At 44.3% G+C, this 21,159-nt stretch overlaps 1 protein-coding gene across 4 annotated transcripts in view; it reads right to left on the bottom strand.

Moving 5' to 3' along the window:
- Positions 1-21,159, bottom strand: part of DNM3 (dynamin 3) — a 177,655-nt gene that overhangs the window by 63,639 nt on the left and 92,857 nt on the right. For all 4 annotated transcript variants that reach the window (XR_010990628.1, XR_010990629.1, XM_068164571.1 and 1 more), the window contains one exon: positions 7,392-7,501. Coding sequence is in view for 2 of the 4 variants with exons in the window: in XM_068164571.1 (XP_068020672.1) it covers positions 7,392-7,501 (110 nt within the window). In the remaining 2 variants the exon portion in view is untranslated. The remainder of the gene's footprint in view (positions 1-7,391; positions 7,502-21,159) is intronic.

The following is a 21,159-nucleotide window of genomic DNA, read 5'->3' as shown; positions in this document are numbered from 1 at the left end:
ATGGTTCCTCCCTCAGGACACTCAGCTGTAACTCTGCTTATCTAATACCTTCTTCACTTCACCTTGGTTTCCAGCATGCTGGATTCCTTTCCCTCACATATTTCAGAGCCTACCATGAGCTTTCTGATGCAGAAATGACCTTTACATTGTCCATATGTGTTTCTTTAACCCCTTTCCAGGACAGAAGCACCCTAACATGAAAATGCAGGAATGGAGTAAGGAATATGGAAGTGTACAAAAAAGGGGAAGTGTCAGGCAGGTCTGGAGACTGAGCCCAGCTGTGCCTTACTGAGATTCCTGTCCCTCTGGGTCCTGGAGCCTGGGCTGTCAACATTGCAGAGAGAAGGTTTAATTGTGCATAAACTACCAGAAATACAGAACTCAGGAGCAACAGGCAAATAGCACACGACTGAAAATCACCGAGAAAGAGCTTTCTAGTTGCTGGCTACAGCGGGGGCAACGCCAGTGGGTCCTGCACATCAGAACTGCTTGCTATCTGAGCACACTCAGCTGCTGGACCTCAAGAGCTATAGTATCTCCTGCACTTTCTTAATACTATCTAAGGTTAGATATTTAACTCCAGCAAACCTGGGAAGATTTTTAAGGGCAAGCACTGTAGACACGCTACAAACCCAGTCAATGTCTGTGCACAGCCACACACAACTATATGCAGAGACAGCTTTTTGGCTGCGTTGGATCTAGAACATCTCAGTGGACACAGACCCTTTGCTTATTCAAGCTCAGTCTTTGTCTCCCATCACAGACACCTGCAATGCCACAATGGCTGCTTTCAGTACTTGCCCTGTGAGAAAGCTCTCCTAGAAGCTCTGCAAATCATACATTTTAAAGAAAGGCAAATTAGCATCTGCTCTGAGTTAGCAGCAGTGACTAAGGTTTTCTGCCACAGTGTATCAGCCCGGTGGGAATGCTAATTACAGTTAATTACACACCTCTCTCTCAGGACTTTTCCTTACTATCTAGGAAAGCCAAAGTGACAATCTCAGAGACACTGTCATGAAATAACTGCACTTCAGGATTTTACCACCTAGCTCATGTGAGTGCCCTCCCAGAAGTAGAAGGATCTTTTCAAGTTCACACACATAACCCCCACAATCCTAAGGTGCAAGTGAACAGAAGAGATGCTGAGCAGTGTAGAGCCAAGGCTGGACAATGAAGTATCTGGAGTTCTGCATGTGACCCAGAACAGAACTGCAGCCAAAACTAACATCACATAGGCCAAAATCTGCAGCAGTAACTGGCACTAAAATATTCCATAACTCCCTGGAGAAGAAAGTTTGGTCGTTTTCGTGGTGAGGGATGGAAGCCTGTTTGGAACCTGCCTTGGGGCCACACAGACGCAAAAGCTGCTGACAGCCGTCAGTCCCTCATCACACACAGAGGGAGCACAGCTTCCTGCTCCAGTCCTCTGCTTCTCTGGAAGGGGCAATGGGACCCAGGCCTTGCACAGTGAAGCTGCCCTGCACACTGAGTCAAGTTTTCCAGACCTACTCCCTGCTTTGGGTAGGTGTCAGTAACGTTTCAGATCCCACCCCATCATTTAGGTGCAATTATCATACTGATGGGATGGGCTTGGCACTGCTCTTTCCTTCCCCTGAGAGCCAGTTTTCATCCTCTACACCTGAACCACCTACCCACCCTAGTGTTTTTTATTTACAACAGAAAGAACCCTTGGCAATAATGCTAAAAAGGAAATATTAAACCAGAAACCACACACACAAAACGCCACCACTTCTTTTGCCTTTCTTTTCTTTTCTTCTCTTTTCTTTTCTTTTATAATTTAATGGAAGGGATTTGGGGGATAAAGGCCATTTGTTCCTTGGGCTTGCACATTTTTCCTATTCTTAAATATTGCACTCACCAGCTTCTTACAAGTTTGTAAACAAACACTAGCAGATTTTTTTCTGGATTAAATTAGTGGGGGGTTTTAATTAAATAGATTCTGATTCTTCCATTTCTAACAGAGAGGGCTCTGAATAGCTTACAGTCCAGCTCTTCCTGGGGCTTAGCTTTCTGAGTAATTCACAAACAGTAACTAAACATACATTTCATCTTAGGCTCACTCCTCTAGCCTGGCTTCCATCCAACACCTCCTCTGACCTGGTCTCCTTTCACTAGTTCCCTTTGTTTTGGCTCTTGCCCAATTTCCCTTATACATGGGTAGCAGTTAACCAGTTGTTGTCCACATGAAGGAATTCAGTGCTTAGAGCTCTAGTGCACTTGGAATCCCAGGGAAGATTTGTGCTCCATCCCCTTCTACAGCAAGACTCAGCCAACAGCATGCACCCAGAAGAAATGCTTTCACTTAGCAGACAGAAGTTACTTTTCTGGGTCCTGCTAGACAAGACAGTTTCTTGTGCAATGTGATTCCTGACAGAGTGTACTCTGGAGCCAGTAGCTAAAATTTATCATCTGGCAGTTCTATTTCCAGTCCTATTGTGTGCCCTCAAAAATTCCTTTTGGTTGCTCTCCTCTTGACATTCATCTGTTTCTCAGATTAAGGATCTGTTTCTACAATGAGCCTGCCTCAGACAGTAAGCTCCCATGCAGGGATGGCAAATTCTGTCACATTGCTTCATGACTACTGAGAGGTATTTAGCTCTCAGGAACCTGAGGATTCTTGTGAAGGCAAACAGGAACAGTGCTTTGAATTTGCTCCTCACATCCCCCTGTCATACAGAACCATAGAGAGGAGGAAAGCAGCACCATTATTCAGTCTCGTTTGGATCCTGGTTGGGCAAGAAAGTAAAAGACAGGGAGACCTGGTGGGGTCATGAGCATGTCACACACTGGTTCTGTTTCTTTTGGCTCTAAGGAAAGGAATAGTCTGAAAAGGAAGAGAGCTTCCTGCAAAAGACTTCTGATACAGGACTCTCCATCAGGTAACTGTACAGTTGCTACTTCCAGTATTGGTAAGAAAGGTCTGAAAATTCACTACCTCAGCATTTCAGCCTACTACCATTTTATGGCCCCCAAAACCTTTACCTAGTAAGAAATGCTTATCCCACAGAAGAGAAAGAATTAACCTCTCTGGATCTGGAGCAGAGATAGTAAGGAAGCTTTTTATCTGCTTGAAGCTAAAGAAGAGAGTTTTTACCCATCACCTCTCCTTTACTTAGAAGAAGACTGATATTTAGAGTTGCAATACAGTACTATCATTTACTGACTAATAAATCAGGCAAGTGCAACTACTCTACTGCAAAGGATTACTTCAGAGCAGCACAGGATGTATGTAGTAAAGCAGTGCAGCCTGGATCCTGTTGCCCATGGGGCAAGGTCAAGACAAACAGTGACTGGTCAGTCTTCTCCAGTGTGGAGAGATGGGACTGCTGCACAGCTTCTACAGGCAGGCACGGCCAACATTACGATTCCTGCCCCAGACTACACCACCTACCTACCTAAAAGAAAAAGAAGCACCAATTAGCAAATTATTTTTGCAGTAAATACAGGGGGAATAGACAAAGTGTTGAGAATGAAACCCTAGAAGGAAAGTAAACTTTCTGGGATGGGCAGAATTTGTTTGGTTTGGTTTTTAACTCCCCCCAAGAGTCTTACCCACTCATCAAGGAGGACATCACAGGTTGATCTAGGGTAGGTAAGCACAGGAGCTGACAAAATCCTCTCTCCTCCTTTCTTAGCTCTACCTAAGTCAACCAGTGGCTAGATCTACACAACTTCACATTCAGTTCTACAGCAGCACTGCAAACAGTAGGCTTTTTCCTATGGCAGAATGGTTTTCAAATACTTTGAATGTATTTGATCTCTTTGCCGGTCTAAAAGACTTACCAGAAGTCAGCTGTGGAGGAGAAAAGGATGACCAGCACAAAAGAGCCCTCACTTCCCTGACAGCCTGAACTTCAGACACATCCTGCTGGACCATACAGCTCGACTTTAGCTGCTTAAAGACAGAGCCCTGTATATGGGCACGGTCAAAAATGATCCAGGAGTCAAAGGGCACTCATTGTAACCTATTTTGGGTTCATATCTAGTGCTGTTCAAAGTAAGGAAAGTGCAGAGTTCCATTCAGCAGGTGAGCCCAGGGAAAAACCTTTAGATAAATCAGTTTGCTGAGAAAGAAACCTCAAACCGTTCTTCAAGCAATGCTATCTCTATTTCACACAGAGAGTTTTCCTTCTTTTTCTTTTCCCTAGGTTGTTTTGGGGCTTTGTTGTTGTTGGCTTTTGGGGGGGGGGGGGGTGTTGTTTGTTGGTTTTTTTCCCCCTTTAATTTTAATTAGAAAGTAACAGGAAAAGAATTTGATTATTTCACAATGCAGCCTTTTCATAAGCGTGCAATTACATTCATTTCATGAGAATTTATCTTCACTGTGAAATCAATCGTCACAGTCTCCATTTACTATGCATTACCAAGTCACATTTGATTCCTGTCAGAGCACTGTTGACTTCTGCAGTAAATCAAACTGACAGATACTGTTAGTTTCCTCCAGCATCTATCCCCCAGCCTCAGCTAGCTCAAGATGGTTTTTCCTTCCATGCAGCGAAATGAGCGCTTTCCTGCTAACTGCATTTCAGAACTGGAAAGGTTTTCATAAATGGAAAAAATGCAGTGCATAATCCAGGAAACTATTGAAATGTAGAGGATCAGAACCATATGGCTGTAGCAAATACCTATGCAGCGAGGGGCTGGGAAGGAAAAGGAGAACAAGCTTATTAAAATTCTTCTCCTAAAGGGATTTTGCTTGAAAACAAAAAACCTTTAATTGAACATTAAGAAAGTTTGCACAGCCAATGACAAAAAACAGTAAAAAAGCTGCAGATTATGGAAAGTGGGGGGGGGGGAAAGATACAGAATAATCTGCATGCTATGGTGGGAGCTGGAACAGATGATTGTGCCTTTGTTCTTTAATGATCTACATCTTAAACAGCAAAACGGTTCCATAACCAGAACCCTCAGTGGGCAAACTCCGAACAAGAAAGCTAATTTTTCTCTCAGTTGCTAAGGTGTTTTTAATTAAAACCCCCAACTACTCACCCTAAAAAAAACCCAACAAAACAAAAAACCCACCACCACCCAAGTACAAAAACCCACCCACCCAAACAAAAGTACCAAAACATTCCCAACCCACCAGCAACAAAAAGCCCTAACCAGAAATTAAGTTCATTTTCACATTAATTCTGAAAAGCAAGCCATATTCACGTGCCCCCCCCAACACTAGAAATCAATGGGTTAACAGAAACTAAACCAACAAGATTTCCTATTGCAACAAATCTTTGCTGATACCCTCTTCCACTTCCCCTAAGCATCTGGGACAGGGACCACAGTCCACAGCTGAGGGCCAGGCCACTTTACTCAAGCTCAAATATCCTGCTCCTGCTGACACAATCTATGGATTCAGGAGACAGTGGAAAGTGATACTAGATTGGTTTTCACCAATTTGTGCCAGAGGCAGGTTTTTAAGAACATCAAAAATCAGCTGGTTTCTGGCAACTGAGGAATTGACTTTGTCATTAGAATCTGATAAACATTTCAGGAACAACTTCTGCCTCCTTTAAAGGTGGAAGTCTGTCTCCATAAACAGCCTCTCCCAAGGTAAAGTTATTTTGTCATCTTATCACTGTGCTGTCACGTCCTGACATGCCCATGTAGACATAAAGATGTTTTTAGAGCAGCTTGCAAGTGCTGCAGGGTCTTCTCCCAGCCCACATGGGCAGGGTTACTACAGACACGGCAAACATTTCAGACATCTGATGTTGAAATCCGCGCTGCCCCCTCTGTATGAGGATCCAGTCAGGACGTGGATGTGCACCCAAATACAGCCCAAACACATCCCAAACTTGCCCACAGAAAGGCAGGCTTCTCTTGCATTTGCACAGAGCTCAGTGGTTAGCATTTGAGGTGGCCAACATACTGAAAGTCAGTAACAACGAGCTCAAAATAAGACATTTCTCATGGAAAGAGCTTCGTATGGACAGCTGGTACCAAGCTGCCAGGACAAAGTCATCTCCCTTGACTGATGTGTGATGCAGCACTGGCACATTTCACACATCTACAGCAGAGCAGTCAGAACCACACTGATTTCCATACAGCATCTGAAGATAATTTATGTTTTCAAAAACAAGAAAAGGTATTCAAAAGTTTTTGCTGCGTTCCCAAAATGCAAGCAGCCAAGTGTCTGAAATCTTATTCCCAGCAAGAATGTGTGTGACATACTTCCAAAGGGCATCTCCTGGCAGACAATGTCCACATGTAGGCTAGCTGAGATGTCAGCAGATGCAGGCAAAGCCTTCCTGGGGTGGTTCAGAGCAAGACTCACATTGTGTCCTCATGTTTCTGGGGCCAGTAGAAACTTGACAACCCAGAAATCCTGTGCTTTGCTTTTGCTTTGCAGGAGGGAGGGGCAGTCCTTGCTTCTGAAAGGACTATTGACTATTTCTAGCCAGTTCAGAAGCAACAACAGCTGGCTTGCAGGGAGCCACATCCAGCCTTCATCCTCTTGAACAACATCAGAATGTATTGTCAAGCTTTGGTGATGCAAGGGGTTCGCAGGTGTGAAGGGACCCAGCGGAAGAGATGAAGACAAGAAGGGCACCTGGGTGGATCCCTGATACTACTATAATTAACTTATTTTCCTGAAAAAGAACCTTTAAGCACCTTATCTGCCGAAATACAGTTCCACAGAGACATCTGCAAATGCAACTCTCCTCTTCAGTTAGAAAAACCAACCAACTACAAACTGCTTTACAGGTCCCTTGTATGTCTTTAAGTGCCATCGTGTTTTCTTGGCTTATTTGTGCCCAGTAATCTGAATTGGCTGTGCAGCAGGAGCAGGCTGCCACAGAGTACCACACCACTAAAATCAGAGGATGGAGCCTGAAAGGAAAAGCATGAGACAAATGCTGCAGAGCAAAGGTTGTACTAATAAGTGACGCAAAGCAATCTCATTTGTTCTCCATTCAGCAATATTTAAACCCAAACAACAGAAAGACTTCCAAGATTACAGCCAGGCAAGATATTCCACTGGAGAAAGTGAAATGCAATGGCAATTTGGTGATTTACAGCAGCTGAATCTAGTCACAAGGTACAGGAGTCATTACTGTTTTGGTAAGCCTAGGTGACTGCCAAAGAAAACAATACTTGGATCAGGAGATGATAGTTCAGCCGTGCAGAAGAACTAGATGACTAAAAAGACCTAGGTGACTAATCACAGAGCTCTTTCACCCCACAAGAGCCTAGAAGGACACTAACCTCTCGTCCTGTGGTTATGCAACAACAAAGCAGCAGATAAGTCAAGAGTATCAAGGTCTCTGTTCACTCAACACAGTGGAAATACCAGAACTGCACTCCCAGTTATTCAAATGTCCAGCTTAGAACCAGGCTTACTGCAGCAGCTGCAGAGCAGCATCTTCCCTCACCTCTGCTCCGTGTTAAACAAGGCAAAGATGTGTTTGCTGGACATGAAGCTCTTCTCAACGTCCCGCACTTTCAGGTTGTCCAAGGGCAGCATGTATTTCTTCTCTTTTTCCTAGGAAAAAAATGATAAAGAGAGATTAAAACAACAGCATGTGAGAAGTCTCAAAGAAACTGGATCCCAGCAAGCTCTCATGACTTGGCAATGCCTTCAGTAAGTTTATGATCATTAAGAGAATGCCCAAAGTCGAAATGTCTGCTTATCTCTCACAGACAGACCTGCAACAGAAGTGAGACCTCAATTCCAGTTGTGTTTCACTGACCCCTTTAAAACATTTCCGAACTAAAAGCATTCCATCTCAAACACCTAAGCATCTACATCTATTATCTTCACTCCTCTGAGTCCTAAGAGAAAGGTCAGGCTTATAATGACACAAAACAAACACTAGAAGCATCTAATCGATACAGAACACTTTCACCATGTCTGCATAGCAGCTGCTGCAAACTAGGACAGAAAAGTAATCTCAAACTAAATTACTGTTACTAATTAAGGGTGGCATCTGATGATCCCAGGGAGAAGTCTTCATTCCTCTGGTGGAAAATACAACAATCACACTGATCAATTGAAAGAACACCACCACTGAGATTTTATACATACCTTAAACAAACCCAGCTTCTCACCAGCTCGTTCCTGCAGACAGCAGGAATCACAGATTCGCTCTTGCTCTAGGCAGCTTCTTTAGCATTTTCCTCACAACTCTCATTTACAGCACATTCTTATTCACAGCACAGTCACTACAGTTTCACCTCTTCCAGGCTTTTTGCTGCATGTCATTCCAAATTAAGGACTAGTAACACTTTTAAGCTTCTGTATGACGCCTAAACATTTTGTTCTGAAAATACCTCTGGTGCAACCGAAAGCCAAGAGGGACAACATCCTCATACCCCTTCTGGTTTTTCACATCACAGTGAAATTGCTGACAAGGCAACTAAGCCAGTGCAGAGTTTAACAGCTTCCAAAGGCCATTAGAGTGCTGTTAAGGTTGGGTCCATTACCTTAGCAGCAGTGGAGTGAGGAGGGCTTTTATGCCCTGGAATTTGTGCAGTAGATATCAGAAGGAGTTCTTGTGAAGCTGGACACGCAATGACTCCACAGGAGTTCAATAAATCACCAAAGCCGGAAAGTTCAGGGTTCCTCTGTAGTCCCTTATCTGCCAACCAGAAGCAAGACTGACTAGTGTCTGCCCAGCCATCACCAGACCTAGCTGTGAAGCCTAGCACCCACTGCACTTGCTGGAGAACCCTGACTCAAGGAAGAAATGTGCCTGCGATAGTAGTGCACTGGCTGCCATGAAACGGGGCAAAAGTAACAAACCAAACTGAGGCTCATTTCTCTCAATACATATTTCCTAGAAGAAATACACAAAAGTAACTTCCACTGCACAGAACTGGATGAAGTCCTAGCTAGAGTAAGACGTGTGTACTGCAAGGGCAGATGCAATTCAACTTGGCTAAGCTTCAGCAGATTGCAAAAGCAAACTGGATGAGACTGTATCTGCGAGTGAGCTATAAAAACACAGTGGTGTGTCCAACAACGGCTCCCTTTCCTAGAGAGCTTCGTAAGAGGCCTCAGCAGAGGAAAGAGATTTCAAAGGCCCTTCTGGAAAAGCATGGCTTCTGCTGTCTTGTTTTGTTGAACACTAAAGCTACCAAATCCAGTGTGGGAGTATTGACCCAAGAAGAGCCTTGATGGACTTTCAAACTGCCTCTAGCTCAGCAGTGCTAGAAATCATTACCCATCAGAGGTCACAGGTACAGACAGTTTTCACTCTCTCACCTAACAGCTCCAATGAAGGAGCCCAGATCTTTCCCAGGCTGTAAGTATTCACAGTTCACATCTCTGTTCTGCCTCCAGGGCAGACATGGTCCAGACTGCTGGAGCTCTCCCTGAAGGGGGTGCACGCTGCCCCCCATTCAGTATTACCACTGAGGTGAACAAAAGCTACACAAATTACATTCACAATTTACCAATGTAAAAATACACAAATGGTAGGAAATGAAACTAGAAAACCTATTGATCAGATATTGGTGTATAAAAATGAGAAGTACACTGTCCCCTAGTACTGATTTTTATTGCTATGATAAACATATGTCCTGAATAACTCTGGCAGCATCTCACAGGTGACAACGCATTGACTTTGCTGCTGCAGCAAGCGACAGGCTCTGGGAAAGCAGCGCCTGGCTTCAGGAGATGCTACACTTTGTATTCACAGTAGATTTTTTCCCAGGTGAAAGCTGGTCTGCGTGGTCAGGTAAGGCACTGGGGTTTCTATTTTAAACATTTAAGACAGGTTATACAAAACAAAATCTTTTGAGCAGAAATGTCCATGTCATTTATTCCACCAGAGCTAAGAAAGGAAAATACAAGAGCTTCATTTCCATTCTTTCAAACTTAGCTTTTACTGCTACAGAACAGTCTCACAGTGATTCACTACTCAAACACCAGAAACTGAAGAAGATTCTGATGAAGTGTTAGCCTGGACAGACACTATTTACTGACACACCAAGCAACCACAAGGAGTATAAAAGGAAACTGATGAAAAATCTGCACCAAGAATCTGATTGTCACAACAAAAAATGCCCAAGCAGGAAAGTTTTATAAATGTTTGATGCCAAGCTGTGAGAAAGTGTTTCTTCTGTAGCCACCAGGAAAAAGGAAATGCCTACTGGAGGCTAAGAAGTGGTTGGTGTTTGTTTGCATGGCCTTCTACCCACATGCTGAGACAGAGCAGTTTCCAAGAAAGGGAAATCATAGGGTGCCTGTGCTTGAAGCTAACAGAGCCAGCATGGCACACGAGAGATCAGACCTGAATACTGCTTAATTCCGGGAGAGGGTAATACTGTGGCACTAAAGCCTGGCAAAGCCCTTACCAGCTTGCTTTTCCTTGTCTTTTTTTCTTTTTTGAACAAAGAGGGGGGTAAAATTTAAATGGAGCCCTTTAAAGATAAGCCCCAAATCATTTCAGCTACAGATAATTTAATGTTATGTTAGGGCAGGGCACAGAAAGCTCCACTCCAGGCTGTCTGTGCCTGTTTCCCAAACTGAGAGGCTGACAGCATAAGAAAGAGGGAAGGTATGAAGCCTGGGAGGAATGGGGCTAGGCACACTTCTGCAAGTGATGACATGCACATGACTGTGTGTCCAGTTTGTACCCCTCAGCATTTGTTCCTTTTTATTTATAGATTCTTATTTTTGTAATGGGGCAGAGAACTTCAGCACGACATGAGGGGAAAACCAGCACATGCTGATCTCCTGTAGAGGCCTTGCCTCTCTTTTTTCTATACAGAGCAGGGAAGTTAAAAGCAGGAGGTAGCAAGGTCCATTCCTAGCTCTATGACATATGAAAAAAAAAATTCCCCATAATGCACCTTAGAAAAACAAACCACTTGCTAGCCTGGGGAGGCCTTCCCACCCTCCAGACGACGCTTCACCACTCCTGGGTATAAGTAGCACTCACATCCTTAATGGACTAGTTCTGTTCTCTGGCAGGCAAGCAAGCTGCCAGGATCTGACAGCATGATGTAAATATGCCACATTACAACTGACCCTTCCTTCTGCAGTGTTTAAATGGACTAAAAATAAATACTGCTCAAGTCCCAAATGGCACAAGGGATGCAGAAAATACAACAGGAGTCCCCTTCCCCCCTCAGCAAGGTCTCAGCCACCACTTTCAAGCTAATGAACTTCATTTTCAGCCAGAGGCAGAAATCATTCTCTGCTTTTGGAATTCTGTAGGCTCCATCAGAGCAAGAGAAGAAGAAACCTTAGAAATCATGTTAGCTTACTGCTTTATAAGGGGAACAGAATTCCTTTGCTTCAAAGACAAGAGGTTGTTATTCAACCTCTTACTATTTCAGCTTCTTCTAGCTACCAAAGGTGATTCTTACTTTTATTTGTCACTACTGTACAATAGCTCCATGCAGGACAAACTTTACTCCCCATTTGGTATCCTGAGGAATAGAAGCAAAATTCATACAGGACAATTCAAGTATATGATGCTCAGATTCTGAGAGACAAGCTTGAGCCCAAACCTTAGCCTAATGGCACTGTCAGTTACATCACAGGGAACTGAGCAGACCACCACCTCCTTTTTAGAACACCAGTTTCCAACTGGGGTGTCATGACACCAAACAAAATCTGCCTCTGCTTACTGTGGGGACCACAAGTTCAAAGAAATCAGACAGAGTCCCAACTGGAAGTCCAGGGCACACTGGGAAAGTTACTCTCAAGAGCAACTACTGCACACTGATAGCAATACAGATCTCCATGAAATGTTTCTCCCATTGGCATTAGGCTTTAATGAGTATTAGGCACTGATGAGGCAAAATACTGAATGACTTCAAAATCATCAGCCGAGGAGAGAGAGCTTTGAATTACAGCTCGGGAACAGCGGACAAGAAGGTTGGCATTCTGAACTAGATCTTCAGGCCGACACTGCCCTGCTCTGTGTTTGCACCCACATTAGTGATCCAGGCCTAGCACTGACCCATGAGATACTTGCACAGTATTGCACATGTTTGAAGACAACCAAAGCAGTTTATTTTCATACAGACGACTTCGTAATGTGTGCTCATGGGTACAGCTGTAGAAAACCCCAACTCTAAACTGCCTATGAAGTGAAGAAGGAGCCGCTTTAGCAGGGGGGGAAGGCATGCTTAAACATTCTAAGATTTTAATGAAAAGCACAGTAAAAGAATACCTAATAAGTTGCAGATGAGAAGTCCGTGTTCCTTCACTTACGCACTGCTCCCCCGGTCTCCCACAGTCAGCTCCTACATGGAGGTTTCAGGTTTGAATTCTTACCTTTTTCTATGTTGCATTTGTAATATGCTTTCCAGGAAATTATGTGTACCCCTGCCACTTGCAATTTTCCCCCCAGTCTTGTAGTACCTTTTCTCCCAGTATATTATTAAAACAAAATATTCAAGAGGCATGTTTGGTCTCTGCTGTTTCTTCTGAATTCAGACATGAGAGTAAACCTGATGCTAATGCTGAATCAGCCATTCGTGTTAAATTCACAACATTCTTGTGTTCTTCTCTTTCAAGAACTGATATTATATTTGTTTCTGCACCCTTCTCCAGCCCAAAGTTCTTCAGGAACAGAACCTCAAGACTTCACAACCCTGTACTTACCATAGAATCATTTTGGTTGCAAGAGACCTTTAAGGTCATCCAATTCAATCATTATCTAACTCTCCCAATTCTGGTGCTAAAACCACAGCCCTCAGCATGACATCTCTGTCTCTTTTAAACAACTGCAGGGATGGGGTTCAAACACCTCCATGGGGAGCCTGTTCCAGTGTTTGAAAACCCTTTCAGTAATACCTTTCTAATACCCAATCTAAACCTCCCTTGGTGCAACTTGAGGCCATTTCCTCTCTTCCCATCACCCGTTGCTAAGGCTAAGAGACTGATTTCCGTCTTGCCACAGCCTCCTTTCAGGTAGCTGTAGAGAATGAAGGTGGTCTCCCCACAGCCTCCTTTTCTCCAGACTGAAGAAGCTCAGTTCCCTCAGCTGCTCCTCCTGTTTGAAATACTTGATCCTTTCAAGAAATGGTCACTGGTGTCTTTCTTGAAAGGAGTCTACTATCCTTCTACATTTCAAGCCTTCACAAGGGGACACCCATACAAGAGCTCTCTCCTAGCTATTTTGCAGAACAAATGTACAGCTTTAATTGAGGGGGGTTATAAGGTGCTGAAGCTGCAAACACCAGAGCAGAACTTCACAATCCACCTGCCCAGACCTGGGCAGCCCTGAATCTCTCCTCCTTGCCTGGAGGAGAGGACAGGCACAGCATACAATGATGAACCACCAGACTCCCCACTTCCTGGGGAGTGCTGTAATAAGCAACCAACCTGACCCTTAAGTGCGAGCTCACAAGCCCACTGCATCAAGCTAACCTCACGCAGTTGCTGCCTGTGCAGCAGTCCCCACATTGTGGCACCCAGATAAAGAGCTTTCCCATTGCCCATCTCTCATTTGCCTCAAGAATGAGGGGTGGCTGAGCAGGCATCCCATTGTATCAGTGAAGAGCTTAAATGCCTGGATTAAAAAACTTAATAAGGGGGGACAGGAAGTGAGTTATTTCACCAGTCCTCCCTGTGCCTTTGTCTAATTAATGCACCAAACAGAAGGGTAATAGTTTCTGGCACGTATAACAAATTCACCATGCTGTAAGACTGCTCCTCTTCCAAAGGGTGTTTATTATCACAAGTGGAAGGGCTGGTCTCTCACTGGTTTGTGCTGTGGGGACATGCTGTCAGTAAAAGGATCAATCTGAGAAAGTGCCTGATGAAGAGGAAATCTCTGTTTAGCTCTTATTAGTTAGGATCTTGAAAGGTCAGTTTGAATTTGGGAAATCTTGTCTGGGCTAGAAGCCAGCAATTCCTCTGAACTGAAGTGCTGGCATTGGAAACTGAGAGAAAGCCCCCACTGATGAACCAGTTGACAGTCTGGACAAATTCTGCTGGGTAAAGGGGAACCTATCAACACAGACCTCATGACTAGACCATGGCACCAAGTGCCACGTCCAATCTGCTCTTGAAGTGAAGCCTGCCTCTGACAGCTTGGTTTTCCTCTCCTGGTGCTCAAGGTTTTAACTGTCACTCCTCACCTGCTGCAGATCATCCAACAATCACAGTGGTTTGTGGGGGCGAGAGCGCAGGAAGAGAGGCTTTGTGCACACATCTGTGCCAGCGGCACATCACGGTAAGGTAACTGGTTCCACACCTTGATCTGTATCTTGATGTAAACCATGGGTAGCCAAGATTGTGTTGATTGCCTGGGACATCTGGCTTTTCAGTCGGGGATGGGTTTCCATTTGTACAGTTGCTCACTACATTCATGTGTGTGTGCATAAAGATCCCTCCAGGAGGACGTGCACACACACACACCTGTGTGCTGGGGGGAGCATTCTTTCATTTGAAGGAAAAACCTAACTCCTGGAATCTATTCTCTGAATAGAAGTGCAGCTCAGATTTCAGCCTTGAGATGGTGATGGTCTGGGTGGATGAACCTCTCCAGTTCTGATGATCTTTTGCATTAGGAATACTAAGTTAAGATTAAAAAAAGACAACAGTAAGTTTAACTGCATTTGCAGCTTCCTGGACTCCCTTACTTTGCACACAACAAGAGAGTCTCTCATTAATAAGCCACCTGAAATTCCTTGGTAGGTGCATGAAGCAGAGAGACTTTTGCTACAGGACCATTGTTTTCTGCTAGGAAAGCATTTATTGGACTCTTCCAGCTCTTGAATGCATTTCAGTTCCTATGAAGTGAACTCTAGGAAAGCTCCACGGGTAGAAAGCAGCAGATGGTTTTCTTTGGGTACCAAGTGAAGGATCTGGAGAGACCCCAGATCCTCTGTGCTTGCACACACGTGTGGGGAAAGAAATGCTTCTTACTAAAATCAAAGTGATAAATATGCCATTACATAATCATGTAAAACCCCTTGAAGTAGGGTCGTCCTGAGGCAGCACATCTGTCTGCAAAACTCCTGAAGATGCAACAAAACACACGCAACACAAATCAGTTCGTGGCATTTCTGCTGCCCTCCGTGCTTGCTATCATTAAGAGCTTCCAGACAGTCATCAGTTTCACTGTGGTGGAGGTTACTGCAAGCTGCATGAAGAAGTTCACACCTGTGGCAATGGTCACTGAAAATATTTTGGAAAGCATCCCAGAAGTGTAAGACTTTTCCCAGACGTCCGAGAGGAGCTCTGCTACAACACAGCTCCTGGTGTCAAGACTTCTCCCCCCCCACTCCTCCTTTTTAAAAGTGTTTATTGCAACATTTTTTGAAAGGTACATTTCGGCTTTTTTCTTCCTTTCTGATTTAATTAAAGCAAGCTACGACTCTTGGATCATGGAAACATTAACTTCTGAGACAACTGTCTCGAGATATCCCCTTCCTTGCTCTACATAGTATGTATAAATATACTCTGGCTTCTTAATTTCATCAAACACAAACTGTTGAATTGTAACAAAAGAGTGAGAAAGCCGCCTGCTTGCTCTGTCACAACAACATTTCTGGGTATTTCTGGCAAAAGAAGTAGCCCTGGGGCTGTTCCTGTAATAAATAAAAGAAAATGGAATACACCATAATCATCAAGCACTATTTCCTAGAATGGCTCAGGTTGGAAGGGGCCTCAGAGATCATCTGCTCCAACCTCCCTGCCATGGGCAAGGACACCTCTCAACTAGACTCAATTGCTCAAAGCCTCATCCAACCTGGCCTTGAACACCCCCAGAAAGGAGGCATCCACAACCTCCCTAGGCAATCTATTCCAGAGTCTCACCACCCTCATACTGAAGAAGTTCTTCCTAAGATCCAGTCTAATTCTACTCTCCCTCATCTTAAAACCAACAGCACCTGCCTGCTCGATCTATGGCCTGAACATGACTCCCAGAGATTTTCCAGTGACCTGGGCAGGTATGAAAGGGTCACAGCAATAAAAGCAATTTCTACTTCATATAAAGAACATTATCATCAACCACTATGTCACACATGCCATCAAATCTTCAAGGGAGCAGGTTTTGAAATGTATCTCAGAATCTGGCAAAGTATATCCTAAAATAATTATGGTGATGTGCAAGAAAACCTCCAGCCCTCCAGCCCGGGAAATTAGATTGAAGCTATTAGATTGAAGCCTCCCTAGAAACATCCGTCAGGAAGACTGTTTCCATGAAACCATCCCAGACTGAAAAACTCCCAAAGCTCATGTCCAAAGTTTTTCCTCAAACCAAGCTTAAGTTGTCTCTAGACTGTAACCATCTAAAGACAGAAATTACTTCTCAGGGTATGTCACCAGTAGGTTCCACTATCACTCTAAGACAAAAGTCCAGCTTATGCTTTACCTTAAACAACATGTGAAACAGAGTGACAAATTCTACTGCCTTGGCCACAGGTTCCCTTTAAATACCATGGCAGATGATGAACTCAGATGGAGGTACCGCAGTCTGGGGAATCTTACAGCAGCACCTCTGGAAGGGAAGAGCCATCCGCAGCCAGAAATAACCACAACCGTTCCAATGTCATCACCACCCTTTTGTGTGATGGCAGAACTTGATTCATGTATTGCCAGAGCACCTTTGTTAGTTCCATACATGATCACCCTTGTGTCCTTGCAGAATCAGAGCAACAGAACAGTGCCCATATGCCCAAGTTGGAGAGACTGCCAAACACTTGCCACTGAAGGCCCAGGGCAGACAATGTTTATGTCCAGATTATCCAAAGCGATGCTTTGCAGCCAGCTAGAACAGAGCACATAGCTAAGAAACAGGCTAGTGGAGTGCTCTGCAAGCATAAACTTAAAGGAAATCTTCAGTCATGTGGTATTAGCTCCACTAAATGGGAGGTGACAACCAGAGGCTTCTGCTAGGAGCCAGATTGTGCACTGCCGCAGCCAAGAACTACGAACAAAGCAGGACGGCCACTGTGCAGCGCAAGGGGCACCAGAGGGAAGGGGGTGCTGGAGTCAGGAGGGATGCTGCTGGCTGCCAGATCATTGCCACCAATGCAGCCACAAAGGCTCAGTCTACCAGAGACCCCAAGGAACTGTTTGGAGCAATGAGCACACAAACAGGGCAATGAGAGTCTCTCAAGAGTGGCAGCACCTGGGAGAAGGAGGCATTGCCCTTGGTCCTGCATGGTGGGGGAGGTCTTCAGTAGCTGCTAGATTAAGAATATTGCAGTTATATTCTAGCATCCTCACTAATCATTTCAAAATATTTGTAATGGTCTTTCTACTTTTCTCTGTGTCTCTTCCAATCCAAACTAAGCCCAAACCTTGTCTTGCTGTGACATTTAAAAAGATGTCATGTCTTCTCTGTACAAAATAACATCATCCTTCAAGAATTCCAGTTCTCCCTTGCTGGGACACTTGCAACCAAGTACTAGTCTGATTCATATCTAACACCCTCTTTAATTCCACACTGCTCTCTTAAGGCGGAAAATACAAGTTGATTACAACATTGTGTAGACGAGAAGTTGTGCTGGGATGACAAACACCTGCAGTCACTTAATCATCTCTGCTATGGTACTGTCAGTTGGACTCTCCAAGAACACAGTTAGGGAAGGAGCTCTTTCCTAAGAAGTAAAACTAACCAACAATCAAAATAGCTGCAAGAACTCTCTTCATCATGCTCTTTTTTTTTTCCTCCAGCAGAACTGTCCATACATAGAATCACAGAATCGTCAGGGCTGGAAGGGGCCTCAAGGATCATCCACTTCCAACCCCCCTGCCATGGGCAGGGACACCTCACACCACAGCAGGTTGCTCACAGCCACATCCAGCCTGGCTGCAAACATCTCCAGGCAGGAGGCTTCCACCACCTCCCTGGGCAACCTGTGCCAGGCTCTCACCACCCTCAAGGGGAAGAACTTCTTCCTAATATCCAACCTGAATCCACTCATTTCTAGTTCTGCTCCATCCCCCCCCAGTCCTATCCCTCCCTGACATCCTCAAAAGTCCCTCCCCAGCTTTCTTGTAGCCCCCTGCAGATACTGGAAGGCCACAATGAGGTCTGCTGGGAGCCTTCTCCTCTCCAGCCTGCACAACCCCAAATCCCTCAGTCTGTCTCCATAGCAGAGCAGCTCCAGCCCTCTGTGCTGATCCTCCTGGCCCTTCTCGGGACACCTTCCAGCAGTTCCAGATCTTTCTTGTAATAGGGGCTCCAGGACTGGATGCAGCTATCCTCAGTTGTTTCAAAGAACCTATTAAATGTACAAATCTTAGAAAGCCTCCAGGAGTTTCAGAAGGATAAACAAACAATGGCAATGCAAGAGGTAACGGCTGCCTTACAAACACAGAAGACAAGAAAAGAGGCATACTGACATCTCAAAGCTGAAACACGCCTGCAGAGACACTCAGTGTTTATAGTACATTGTTGTTTTACAGATGAGAAAGAGAACACCTCTACTTCTCTGGAAAAAAGTGAGGTATTTAATTAGGAATCACAGCACTGCCTGAAGGTCTTCCCCACTGCTGCCTCCAAGTAATTGCAAGGCTATGAACTCACTGGCCCTAGACTTGCAGGCCACTGTTAGAAAGAAGCACTCCAAAGTACCTACACCAATTCTACATAACATTGACATAGAGCTCTGAATTCCCAGACAGGCAAAGTTCTGGGCAGGAAACCAAATTCCATGATTTCTTTTTTTTCCCCTTTCTTCAAACACGATGTCAAAACACTCGTGTTGCTCAGTGCTTGTGCTCTGAAAGATGGACTCCACCACTCCTTAATGTCTTTAGCTTTTACAGATACTGCACTCAACAAGGAACTGCTGCTGGAAAAAACGAATTCCAACTGTTTTCTAACAGTGACATACTGAGAGTGTTCCAATGTGAAAGAGAGCGCCACGGTGGCAACAAAAGTCCAACTGAAAAGAAGATAACTCACTCAGCAGTAGAGGTGCAAACTCCAGTAAGGAATCCAGAATCGTGAAACAAGCTACCACGTACTGCAACTCCCAAGTTCGGAATTTTCCACATACAAATTCATCCTAAGATTGATTCTGAAAACTGAATTCATGCAGCTCAACCTTACTAGCATAAGCAGTCTCATTAGTAGTCCATGAGTCAGCTTTAGACACAGTAACACAGAATCGATCACAGAAGGTTAGGGGCCGGAAAGGACCTCCAAAGATCATCCAGTCCAAGCCCTTGCCCCTGGTCCCTAATATCAACAGAAATAATCTTGAATTGTGTTCTGAAGCATTGGAGAACATTTTAGTCAAGCCACCCAGAGCTAGGCAGGAGGGAGGAGAGCGTGTTGCAAAGTTGCCAATGCAAGACAAAGGAAACCTTTCCGGCCAGTTCCCCCCTGCCACCCGCAAGCCTCAAAAACACTGAAATAAAATGTTCATCAAAAATACTCCAAGTCTACCTACCAGCTACTGAAACATTCTGTTTGGCAATCTGATTTCCTGCAACCCATTCTGGACACTTACATTACCAAACTGAACCTATATTTTGCTTCCCTTCACAATCCATTCCTTTCACTGAACTCTCTTCCCTTTGAGAACACTCCCAAGGTCTTCACAGCTGCATTGGCTGCTAGCTTAGATTCAGGTGAAATGTTTAATAGCCTAACACACTGAAACCGCTTGAAATAATGAGGAGCTGATAATTACACACTAGCAAACTATATGATTACTAGTAATTTCCAGGTGGGGGAACCTGTATCAATAGGGCAGGCTAAATGCAGTTATGTTTGAATAAAATACATGACACAACTACTGGCATTACTAACAGCAGTTACAAATAAAAATTGTAGAATCACAGAATGTCAGAGGTAGGAAGGGACCTCCAGAGATCACCCAGTCCGAGCCCCTGGCTGAAGAAGGATCACCCAGGGCAGGCCACACAGGAGCACATCCAGGTTGGCTTTGAAAGTCTCCAGAGGAGGAGACTCCACAACCTCTTTGAAGTTAATAAATAAATAAATACATACATAAAAAATCCTACTGAACCCAAGTGTTACTAGCCTGGAAAATTTACAGTTAGAGGAAATTCACATTCCCTAATGGAAACAGAATACCTCAAATACATTTCAATCTGCCCTGAAATTGCACTTCAGAAATGGAGAGGGAGAGAGCCTAATTCAGACAAGGGAAAGACACACTTCAGTCTCAGAACACAAAGCTGAGATTTCAAACTCAAATTCGTCTGGCAGCTGCAGAGTCTTTACAGGGGAACCCCAACTCCCCTTGCTTTCCTTCCATTTCTTTTCAGTTCCCTGCTCACCCCTCACATCTGCTGCTGAGGACATTTGGTGCAAGAAGTGTTTTTGAAGATATAAACCACTGAAATGCAAAGATGACCTCAGCCATGGATTGTACGTGGAGAAAGACCGCTGCCTCTGGGGACTTTCTGCAGCGGGGGCCACTGCTTGACCCAATCCATGTGGTGCAGTCTTACCAAACAGACACCACCTCCTCCTAAGAAGGTAAGCAAAGATGCCAAAGCAGCAGCCCCTGATACTTTCAGCAGACATAACCATAAGGCCAGCCCCCTCCAGAACACTAGGACACCCCTCAGGACACCAGATCATCTCAAGAGAAGCACAGCATGGAACTTCTCTTATGCTCAATGAAAAGGAGGAGATGTTACCCATGGCAACAGAGTACACCTCTTCGTCTGAAGTGATTGGACTCTAATTACCACTAGGTTCTAAATTCTCTGAGCTTAAACACAGCTGAAAAGACCTTCATTATTAGGATCATTTAGCACAAAATTTATGTCAGCTTTATAAGAACACATTCCTAATTAATTTGAATTAGGTTATAAATTCTCAACATATCTCACAGACTAAGAAAATCCACACTGCCCTCACACACACACACATCCACAACGAAACTGCACTGTCTTTAAGGTGGAAAAACACCAAACAAATAGAACACAAACCAAACCCAAAACCACCAGCCTGTTAATTACAGAATTACAAAACTTGTTCCCCATTTATCCATATCCTAAAAGGGAGGTGGGGGTGTGGAGAAGAAGAAACTAGGAAGGAGGACTTTAAAGCAGTTCAGAGTATCTCAAAGATAAAAATGAGATTGCAGAAAGACCTACTGACAGCACATAGAGGCTGTAGAGGCTGGAGTGAGATTAGGAAAGGGTTATGCAAGGAACTGCTCCACAGGTATCTAAAATGTCTGTGGACTGACTCTCAAATGGCACATGAGAATAAGCAGGAGACACTAGAAATT

This window comes from Melanerpes formicivorus, unplaced genomic scaffold (assembly GCF_026170545.1).
Source record: "Melanerpes formicivorus ecotype bairdi unplaced genomic scaffold, bMelFor1.0.p_v2 SCAF_81, whole genome shotgun sequence".
Lineage (NCBI taxonomy): Eukaryota > Metazoa > Chordata > Aves > Piciformes > Picidae > Melanerpes > Melanerpes formicivorus.
Note: the sequence above shows the minus strand (reverse complement) of the source record. Positions and strands in the feature narration are given on the sequence as shown.